The 11813-nt window shown below is 37.3% G+C and overlaps 1 protein-coding gene across 3 annotated transcripts in view; it reads left to right on the top strand.

The window, feature by feature from the left end:
• Positions 1-11813, top strand: part of Clvs2 (clavesin 2) — a 102236-nt gene that overhangs the window by 75248 nt on the left and 15175 nt on the right. For all 3 annotated transcript variants that reach the window (XM_029482291.1, XM_029482292.1, XM_021175049.2), the window contains one exon: positions 6702-6922. In XM_029482291.1, the coding sequence (XP_029338151.1) occupies positions 6702-6922 (221 nt within the window). The remainder of the gene's footprint in view (positions 1-6701; positions 6923-11813) is intronic.

The following is an 11813-nucleotide window of genomic DNA, read 5'->3' as shown; positions in this document are numbered from 1 at the left end:
ATATATATATATATATATATATATATTACAGTAAGAAGGCATTATGTTTTCAATTAACCATATTTACCATGGGACAGATGGCATCTTCATCACTATAGTAACCTATTTAGAAATTTGTTCTGTAACTTTGGCCTACATTTGCCTTATTTCTATTTTTAATCTTCCATAATTGTAAAAAATAATAGTGTACTGATGGATATTTCCTCTATTTCTGTTTACCTAATGATATGCATACATTTTCCTTTATATTAACTTCTGTGCATCCTAAAGGTACAGACAATAAAGATGAATGTGGTTAGCCTGTTCATCTTGACTCAAAAGTGTGAATTAAGTTACTTCTAAACTATACTCTTAAAATAAACGTTAAAGAAATTTGTGTATGATACCAATGATACTTTTTTTGAGAAGGTAGATCTATATTTTTCTGATGATAGAAATGAAAATGAAGAAAACATAAGTTATACTTAAAAAAAAACCTCTCATCATATTAGGAACGGAAGGTACATAACTGATGATGAAAACTTGACTAGAATGGAACACTTACCAGTCACATATATTCTAAAAACTTCAAAACTTTCTAAAGTTTGATATTTGACAATTTCACACACATGTGTGTGCACATGAAGGCATAATGTAATATATGCACATGTATACATGTATATGCTGTATTATGATTACTGTCACCTATCTTCTCTTGTCTTTTTTCTACCCTATCACCCCAAACCTCATTTCATTATTCACTGAGTTTAACCAGGGTCTTCCATGTGACCATTGCAGCCTGTGTTCTCATAAATCGGCATGCAATTGCAGAGGATGATTAAACCACTGTCCAATATGTCAGTAGTGAAGGTTAGGATCATGTGAGCATCCACATCCATCCAATGATTATCTGTTTGTAGGCCCAATCTTATGCAGAGTTGCAATACAACTTCAGGTACTATGAGATCATGACATCATTGGCTGGGCCATGTCCAGAAAGAATAATTTCAGTGGCTATTACAATCTTTCTCCTCTTTCTTCAGCAATGATCCCAGAAGCTTAAATGAAAAAATGTATCATTTTTAGGGCTGAATCATCACTGATTCTCAGCACTCTTTTTTAAAATTATCCTTAATCTTTTGTTTACAGTCCAGTCATTAGCCCCTTCCTGATCCACTCTTCAACAGTTCCTCATCCCTTTCCTCCCCATACCCTCTTCTCCAAGAGGATATCCCCACCCCGCCCCACCTCAGAACCATCTACCAGTCCTCTCCACTCTCTGGGGCCTCAAGTCTCTCGAGGGTTAGGTGTACCTTCTCTCACTGAGGACACACCAGGAAGTCCTCTGCTGTATATATATGAGGGAGACCTCATATCAAGTAGTGTATGCTAACTGGTTGGTGTTTCAGTGTCTCAGGTATCTCAGGAGTCCAGGTTACATGAGACTGCTGGTTTTCCTATAGGGTCACCTTCCTCCACAAGTTTTTACAGTCTCTCCTTAATTGAACCACAGGAATACCCTACTTTAGCCCATTGGTTGGGTTAAGTGTCTGCTTCGCTCTCAGTCAACTGCTTGTTGAGACTCCTAAAGGGCAGCCATGCTAGGCTTCTGTCTGTAAGCACATCATAGCATCATTGATATTGTTAGTGGTAGTAGTCTCTCCTTGGCTAATTACAATTTGGGCCTGTCACTAGACCTCTTTTCCCTCAGTCTCTTCTCCATTTTTGTCCTTGGAATTCTTTTAGAACGGAACAATTGTGGGTCAGAGTTTTTGATTGTAGGATAGAAACCCATCCACCACTTAGTGCCCTTTCTTACTATATTTCTTTCTACATTTCTTTCTTTCTATGTTTCTTTCTTTCTATTTGTTTCTTTCTATATTCCTTTCTCTCTCTCTCTTCTTCCTTCCTTCCTTCCTTCCTTCCTCCCTCCCTCCCTCCCTCCCTCCTTCTCTCCTCTCTCTCTCTCTCTCTCTCTCTCTCTCTCTCTCTCTCTCTCTCTCTCTCTCTCTCTCTTTCTTTCTTTCACTGGATATTTTCTTTTTTATTTACATTTCAACTGGTATCCCGTTTCCTGGTTTCCTCTCCAGAACCCCTCTATATCATTCCCCCCCCTGCTTCTATGAGGGTGCTTTCACCACCCACCTGCCCTCTCCTGCTCACCTGCCCAGACATTCTCCTACACTGGGGCATCGTTTCTTCATGGGTCTAAGGGCCTCTACTCCCATCGATGCCTGGCAAGGCCATCTTCTGCTACATATGGGATGTACTCTTTGTTGGTGGTTTAGTACCTGGGAGCTCTAGGGATTCTGGTTGGGTGATATTGTTGTTCTCCCTATGGGGTTGCACAACCCTTCAGTTCCTTCAGTCCTTTCTCTATCTAACTCATCCATTGTGGATCCTGTGCTCAGTCCAGTGGTTGGCTGCAACCATCCACTTCTGTGTTTGTCAGGATCTAGCAGAACCTTTCAGGAGACAGCTATATCAGGCTCCTTTCATCAAGCACTTCTTGGCATCCTCAGTAGTGTCTAGGTTTCTGATTCTATATGAGATGGATCCCGGGAGGGGGGAAGTCTCTGGGTAGCCTTTCCTTCAGTCTCTGTTCCACACACTGTCTCCATATTTCCTCCCATGAGTATTTTGTTCCCCCTTTAAGAAGGAATGAAATATCCACATTTTGGCCATCCTTCTTTGTGGTCTGTGAATTGTATCTTGGGTATTCCAAAATTTTGGGCTAATATCCACTTATCAGTGAGTATATACCATGTGTGTTTTTGTGTGATTGGATTATCTCACTCAGGATGAAAATTTCTAGTTCCATTCATTAACCTAAGAATTTCATGAAGTCATTGTTTTTAATAGCTGGATAGTACTCCATTGTGCAAATGTACCACATTTCCTATATCTGTTCCTCTGTTGAAGAACATCTGGGTTCTTTCCAGTTTCTGGCTATTATAAATAAGGCTGTGATGAACATAGTGGAGCATGTGTCCTTGTTATATGTTGGGGCATCTTTTGGGTATATGCCCAGGAATGGTATAGCTGGGTTCTCAGATAGTACAATGTCCAATTTTCTGAGGAACCACCAAATATTTCCAGAGTGGTTGTACCAGCATGAAATCTCAGCAACAATGGAGGCTTGTTCCTCTTTCTCTACATCCTTGCCAGCATCTTCTATCATCTGAATCTTTCATCTTAACCCTTCTGACTGGTGTGAGGTGGAATTTCAGAGACCTGTCCCTTGTCATCAGCTAGCCATTTACTTAATTGTTTGACTCTAGTGTATGTGTAAAGCAGTGACAGAATTGTTGACCTGCACCCCAATGAGCAACATCTTTATCAACTAAAGGCTGGTGTTTACGTGATGTCTTAGGGTTTCTATTCCTGAATAAACATCATGACCAAGAACCAAGATGGGGAGGAAAGAATTTATTCAGCTTACACTGCAGTGTTCATCAGCAAAGGAAGTCAGGACTAGAACTCAAGCAGGTCAGGAAGCAGGAGCTGATGCAGAAGCCATGGAAAGATGTTACTTACTGGCTTGCTTTCACTGACTTGCTCAGCTTGCTTTCTTATAGAACCCAAGACTACCAGCCCAGAGAAGGTACCACTCACAAGGGGCCTCCCCTGATGATCACTAATTGAGAAAATGCCTTACAGTTGGATTTCATGGAGGCATTTCCTCACCTGAAGCTCCTTCCTCTGTGATAACTCCAGCTTGTGTCAAGTTGATACAAAACCAGCCAGTACACGTAAAATCTCTCTTTTCCTTCAAGTTTATTGACTCTACAAATTTTTTATTTAGGTCAGAACCATTTCTACTCATCCCCATCACTGGAGTTATTTTGTACATATACAGTTCAGTTAGAGTCTCTTCTTATATATATTATTACAAATTTTCTCTACCACATTTGTGTGATTTTTTCATGATAAATTTTCTACATTAATTAATGTATATTTAAGAGTTGTAGGTACAGTATTGTCAAATAGGAAGGGGTGCAATTCTCACCTTCGTTTCTTAAATGTATTCTAAAGAATGTGTATTATTTTTCTAGATTTACTTACTACTCTTAGTTTTAGCTTTCTAATTGGGCACTGTTTAGCTTAAAGTTCATGCAAAATTAAAATAGTTCTTTTTATATTTTATATACATATCTAGAGACTGAAGGATTTGAGGAAATAACTGAGGTGTAATTTTTGAATTTAATTTATACTGCAATGATATGAATGAACTGGAAATCAGTAATTTGACAGGGGACTAGCTGGGGAAAGCTGAACAGGCAGGTTTTGGAATCCTACCATAATGTGTGTGTGTATTTATATATTTATTATACATATATATATATATATATTCTATATAATACTATATACTATATTATAAACACATACATATATGTACACACTTGTATATATATATGTGTATATATATATATATACACATATATATATAAACTGTTTATATATATATAAACTGTTTATATATACTCACAGTTTATATATATGTTTATATATATAAACATATATATAAACTGTGAGTTGGTAACATAATGTATTTTCTAGAAATATGCTAACACAAAGCAAAGACTTAACTGGTTCCTAATGAAAATAAATTTAATTGAGATAAATGACTCTGTGGAGGTATGTTTGTATTATCTTTTTTTTAATTAGCTATTTTCTTCATTTACATTTCAAATGCTATCCCCTTTTTTAGTTTCCTCTCTGAAATTTCCCTCTCTCATCCAGGTCCCTCCCTCTCTCTGCCTACCATGATTGTTTCTCTTTTTCAAGTGGGATTGAGGTGTCCTTACTTGGGCCATTCAGCTTTTTAAACTTCTTGAGTTCTGTATATTTTTTTTTCCTCTCAATCTATTTTTTTAAATGATGTTTAAGATGGACACTGTGTTTTGCCACACATACACATGTGAAATGATTACTGAAGTCAAGCTATCATGTCACACAGCTGCTTTGTTGTGTATAGAGAAAGAGTCATATGTTTGCTGGTCCCTTAGCAAACACTACTTCATTATGCAACACTGGATTCATAACTCTAATACCTAGGCTGTACATTAGCTTACTAGACTTATTCACAACTCAGCGCTCCAAGGTTACGTCAGAGTTGTAATTGCCTTCCTTCGCATCCCTGGCACCATCCTGCTTTCTGTGTGAGTTCTGTGTATTTTATCCTTCCTATTCTGTACTTTTTTTTTTTTTTTTTGGCTAATGTCCACTTATTAGTGAGTACATACTAAGCATGTCCTTTTGGGTCGAGTTAATTCACTCAGGATGAAATTTTCTAGTTCCATCCATTTGCCTGCAAAACTCAAGATGTCCTTGTTCTCAGTAACTGTGTAGTATTCCACTATGTAAATGAACCAAACTTTCTGTATCCACTCTTCCATTGAGGAACATATGGGTTGTTTCCTTTTCTATCCATCCATTGATCAGCTATTATTTTTAACCTGGTTTACAAAGGAGACATCATGAATTCCTTCAGTGGATCATATTTCAAAACTGATCTAAGAGCAAATGGATGCCCGAATAACAGTTGTAGCTGTATTACACCAAAAAGCTAATCTTGCCTGGCAGGTTGGTACTGCAGTTAACAAGGTAGTATCCAGATAAGACTGGTGATGTTTTTTTCTTCCTAAATAGTATCCATAGCACCTTCAGAAACTATGAAATCCAGCCAGCAGCTCAGTTCCAACTAGCATTTTTTTCATATCTAGAAATCACAATGTGCAATATTTCCTTTAGAGACCTTATTAATAGTGATGTGTATTATTAACTGTTGAAAATTGTTTTATATTCTACTGGTTATAATCTTATTTCATGGAAAATTTTGTTATGTCAACATGTTAATGAATGGAGTTTTAGTAATTGAGATGTTAAAATACTTCAAAATATAAATATTTAAGTGATAATTAATAAAAAGAATGGAGAAAGCAGTAGCATGTGATGGAGGTAACAAATAACTGAGATTGTGGCTTGAATTAGTTTTTATAAAAATGCTCTGTTGTCAATAATACAAATGATTTAATTATGTTTATGATATGTTTCCCTTTCAAGTCATTGTTCTAAATTTCATTTCGACAATGAATATGTAAATTTCTAGGACAGAGGGTTTTGGCAATAATACAGATGACACATCTTCTAGGACATGGGCTTTACTCTGCTGTTTCTTATGAGGATGCTAATTTAATTTTCTTTATGGTATCCACTTCAAATTATGAAGCCACAGTAGAGCAGTTACAATATTCCTCTTTTTATTGACAATAAAAAGAAATGTATTTGGAGGCAACTTTTGGCTTTGATAACTTGAATGGCTCTAGAAATGATAAGTCTGTCATGAGAAAAAGCTGACTGAGCAGCATTCATTATAAATATGTTTGCACAGCCAACATCAAGGTGTTTTGGAGCTTAATTTCTGCTCATTGTCCTATCAAAGAAGCAGAAAATCAAGTTTGTGATTGTAAATCTTTGGCCCAGAGACTATCTGTCCTTACAAAATGTTTAATTCTTGACCCTCAGGACCTTTATATGAAATGCTAGATGATGGTATAGTTTTGTCTACTTAATAGAATAGAGGAGAGTCTTAGAGATTGTAAGAGACATATAAACCTCTTGCATTTGTTTTTCTAGCCTCATCCCTTTCCCATGGCCTTTATATTATATTTAGATTTTCTCTATGTGTTTCTTCCATGCCTCTTACCTTGCATTTCTAGATATTTTTGCATGGTAACAACCTGAACAGTCTACACCAACTAATTCATCCTGAGATCCTACCTTCTGAGTTTGGAGGAATGTTGCCCCCATATGACATGGGTACATGGGCACGAACCCTGCTAGACCATGAGTATGATGATGACAGTGAGTACAACGTGGATTCCTATAACATGCCTGTGAAGGAAGTGGACAAGGAACTCTCCCCCAAATCCATGAAGAGGTATGCTATAGAGAGATCAAGAAGGGGCAAATCTGCTATAGAAGGCAGTCCAAGTTTAACTCCCTCTCCCCACCATAAATATTTTCATTTTTGTCTTATTTCCTTTTTAATAGCAATTTAAAGTCTTGTTGTTACAATGATATTTTACTTAGTACATATAATAGCAATGAATAACTTAGAAAAAGCCATAAGGTTCAAAAAGACTCTCTCTCTCTCTCTCTCTCTCTCTCTCTCTCTCTCTCTCTCTCTCTCTCTCACACACACACACACACACACACACACACACACACCACACTTTCTTTTTACATACACACACAGGCCTGATGCACACACCACACTTTCTTTTTATTTTTATTTATTTCCTTTTTACTTTTTTTTAATTAGACATTTTCATTATTTACATTTCACATGCTATCCCCTTTTCTGGTTTCTCCTATGAAAACCCCCTATCCCATCCAAACTCTCCCTGCTAACCAATCCACCCACTCCCACTTCCCTGTCCTGGCATTCTTCTACACTGGGGTATCCAGACTTCTCAGGACCAAGGGTCTTTCTTCTAATTGATGTCCTATTGCAGTAAATCTCCTCCCAAATATGCCCCGGCAATGAAAACACAACACAGTTAATATGATGACATGCTGCTCGACTAGACTGGGCAGATACTGCTACACTGCCATCTTCCACAGCTTATGAGACCCCTTAGAACTTGCAGTTTCTCCAGGCCATGTGCTTCTGCTCCACTTTTCTTCTTCCTCCTCCTCCTCTGCATCCTCTCCCTCTTCCATTTTCTCCTTCCTCTCTGTCTCTTACCTTCTGCTCCACCTTCCTATTTATCTGCCCAATCATCAGCTCTGCTTTATTTTACAAATTAAGGTGGGAAGCAGGTTTACAGGAAATCACCAGAGTGCTGACTCATTGCTTGTTTGAAACCCCTCACAGGAGAACAGATTTAACATCAAATATAATTAGCCGCAGGGCTATCCACATCATTTCATCCTTTCTGTCCAATTAAAAGACTATTTTATCTCAGATATAATTGAACTATCACTATTTTTTAATTTATAAAGTACAAGAGACCTAACACCCAGTCCATCATGTGTGTTAATTGAACAGAACCTCTGTCATTTATCCTTACTTAAAAGATTTATAATTCTACATCTGGCTATGTCTTGGCTTTAGATTGAATGCCATCTAAAAACCATCCTCTCAAAACTGTTCCTCTCAAAATAAAAAGCCTGGGTTGGCTAGGAGAATATGTAGTTCTTCAACCCCATCAAAAATCCAAGAACGACTGATATTAACTGAAAATATGTAGGAAGCCTAAAACAGCTTTCAAAACTTAACTGATCCATAGAGACCACTGATTACCTGGACAGTCCCTTACTTCAACATATTGGAGCATTGGTCTTCAGCCTACTGGCCAGGGTCATCTGACAGACTTAGAGAAACAGGAATATTAGGGACTAGCCTACTCTGTCTCAGCAGAATCAAACTGTCCTTATCTATAATTGTGTCCTTTCTTTGGGCAGTATTATGTCTGTAGATGAAATAAGGCAATTCTTGTCTAGTGGCTATTTAGCCACAACTAGAGTAACTCAATGATGCTCAGTTTCTTCTTTGGTTCCAAGACAATGAAAACTGTCAGGAGCAGGCTGGTCTCAAAAACAAATGAATAAATAACATTAAATGACACATTCTGTGGATTTCTGATGTTTTTGAAAACCAACTATGTGAAGTAATCTAGACTGTTGTCTGTTAACTACTCTCAGCCATTTTTAATTAAAATAACTAAAAACGCCCTAACGATAAACTCAGAGCGATGAATTTCCTATTTGGCATTAACTCACTCATAGGCTTACACATCTCAGATCTGTTTATAATAACAGCAATAGAAGGACTGGTTTTAAGCCTTGTACCTCAAAATTTTTAGTACCAAAGATAATCTATAATAACCACCCCCCAGCCCCAAAGCTTAGGGAACTGGGATGACAACTCTTCATAACTTCTTAAAGCTGAATATGGGCATTGAGATATTTTTGAAGGGAGGGGGAAGGGGAGTTAGTTGACCTTAAAAAGGCCACATCAATGATTGTATTGGCCTCTGATGTCTGTGTCCTGCCTGGATCCAGATGAAAAACCAAGACATCAGGGGTTCAGGCAGGTCAGTTCAGAGTGTCTGATGATGAAATTCACTAAGGCTGTATACTCTGTAATACATAAATCTCAAAACAAAATTTAGTATCATCAAGATAAACTTTTTGTTTCATTTTCTGGAATCTAGTTATAAGGGGGTCTCCCCCTATCAAATCTGACCTATATCACTCTGGAAGTTCGAAATACCTTAATCACCTTTTCCAAAAACACAAAGACAAAACCTTTTCCCCAAATCAGCACATCCTCCAGTCTGTAACCAGGAAAACCTATAGCTTGCCATGTCTCCCAGAGGAACAATAAAAACACCACAATATACCACAATAAAAACAACAAATACACCACAAAAATAACAGGAAGCAACAATTACTATTCTTTAATTTCTCTTACCATCAATGGACTCAATTCCCCAATAAAAAGACATAGACTAATAGACTGGCTACACAAACAGGACCCCAACATTTTGCTGCTTACAGGAAAATCACCAAAGGGAAAAAGACAGACACTACCTCAGAGTAAAAGGCTGGAAAGCAATTTTCCAAGCAAGTGGTCCAAAGAAACAAGCTGGAGTAGCCGTTCTAATATCGAAAAAAATTGACTTCCAACCCAAAGTTATCAAAAAAGACAAGGAGGGGCACTTCATACTCATCAAAGATAAAATCTACCAAGATGAACTCTCAATTCTGAATATCTATGCTCCAAATACAATGGCAGGCACATTCATTAAAGAAACTTTAGTAAAGCTCAAAGCCCACATTGCACCTCACACAATAATAGTGGGAGACTTCAACACCCTACTCTCACCAATGGACAGATCCTGTAAACAGAAACTAAACAGAGACACATGTACATTAGCAGAAGTTATGAAACAAATGGATTTAACAGATATTTACAGAACATTTTATCCTAAAACAAAAGGATATACCTTCTTCTGAGGACCTCATGGTACCTCCTTCAAAATTGACCATATAAGCGGTCACAAAACAGGCCTCAACAGATACAAAAATATTGAAATTATCCCATGCATCCTATCAGATCACCATGTACTAATGCTGATCTTCAATAACAGCATAAATAATAAAAAGCCAACATTCACGTGGAAACTGAACTCTCTATTCAATGATACCTTGATCAAGGAAGAAATAAATAAAGAAATTAAAGACATTTTAGAGTTTAATGAAAATGAAGTCACAACATACCCAAACTTATGGGACACAATGAAAGCAGTCCTAAGAGGAAAACTCATAGCCCCGAGTGCCTCCAAAAAGAAACTAGAGAGAGCATACACTAGCAGCCTGATGGCACACCTAGAAGCTCTATAAAGAAAGGAAGCAAATTCACCCAAGAGGAGTAGATAGCAGTAAATAATCAAACTCAGGGTGGAAATCAACCAAGTAGAAACAAAAAGAACTATTCAAAGAATAAACCAAACCAGGGCTGGTTCTTTGAGAAAATCAACAAGATAGATAAACCCTTAGCCAAACTAACTAGTGGGTATAGGGGCAATATCTTAATTAACAAAATCAGAAATGAAAAAGGAGACATAACAACAGAACCTGAGCAAATCCAAAATATCATCAGAACTTACTAAAACATACTATACTCAACAAAACTGGAAAACCTGGATGAGATAGACAACTTCCTAGAGAGATACCAGGTACCAAAGTTAAACCAGGATCAGATTAACGATTTTAAGGGTCCCATTTCCACTAAGGAAATAGAAGCAGTAATTAATAGTCTCCCAACCAAAAAAAAAAGCCCAAAACTAGATGGGTTTAGTGCACAGTTATATCAGACCTTCAAAGAAGACCTAATTCCAACTCTCCTCAAACTATTCCACAAAATAGAAACAGAAGGTACTCTACCCAATTCATTCTATGAAGCCACAATTACTCTGATACCTAAATCATACAATGATCCAACAAAGAAAGACAACTTCAGACCAAGTTCCCTTATGAATATTGATGCAAAAATACTCAATAAATTTCCCACAAACCGAATCTAAGAACACATCAAAAAGATCATCCAAAATGATCATGTAGGCTTCATCCCAGAAACACAGGGTGGGTTTAATATTAGGAAATCCATTAACACAATCCACTATATAAACAAACTCAAATACAAAAACCACATGATCTTCTCGTTAGATGCTGAGAAAGCATTTGACAAAATCCAACACCCCTTCATGATAAAAGTCATGGAAAGATCAGGAATTCAATGCCCATACCTAAACATAATAAAAGCAATATACAGCAAACCAGTAGCCAACATCAAACTAAATGGAGAGAAATTTGAAGCAATTTCACTAAAGTCAGGGACTAGAAAAGGCTGCCCACTTTCTCCCTACCTATTCAATATATTACTAGAAGTCCTAGACAGAGCAATTAGAAAACTAATCCTATCAGATAACCACAGACTAAGGCTGCTCTTCAATAACAACATAAATAATATTCAAGTGGAAACTGAACAACACTCTACTCAATGATACCTTGATCAAGGAAGAAATAAAGAAATTAAAGACATTTTAGAGTTTAATGAAAATGAAGCCACAACATATCCAAACTTACAAGACACAATGAAAGCAGTCCTAAGAGGAAAACTCATAGCCCTGATGTCTTAGTCAGGGTTTCTATTCCTGCACAAACATTGTGGCCCTCCAGTTAAAGTAGGGGCCTATGGAGGACAGGTGATTAATGGAGTTTTGACTGATGTCCGACTCACAGTAGGTCCAGTAGGTCCC

This window comes from Mus caroli, chromosome 10 (assembly GCF_900094665.2).
Source record: "Mus caroli chromosome 10, CAROLI_EIJ_v1.1, whole genome shotgun sequence".
In the NCBI taxonomy this organism is placed as follows: domain Eukaryota; kingdom Metazoa; phylum Chordata; class Mammalia; order Rodentia; family Muridae; genus Mus; species Mus caroli.
The sequence above is the reverse complement of the archived record's forward strand: the minus strand, read 5'-3'. Positions and strand labels throughout refer to the sequence as shown.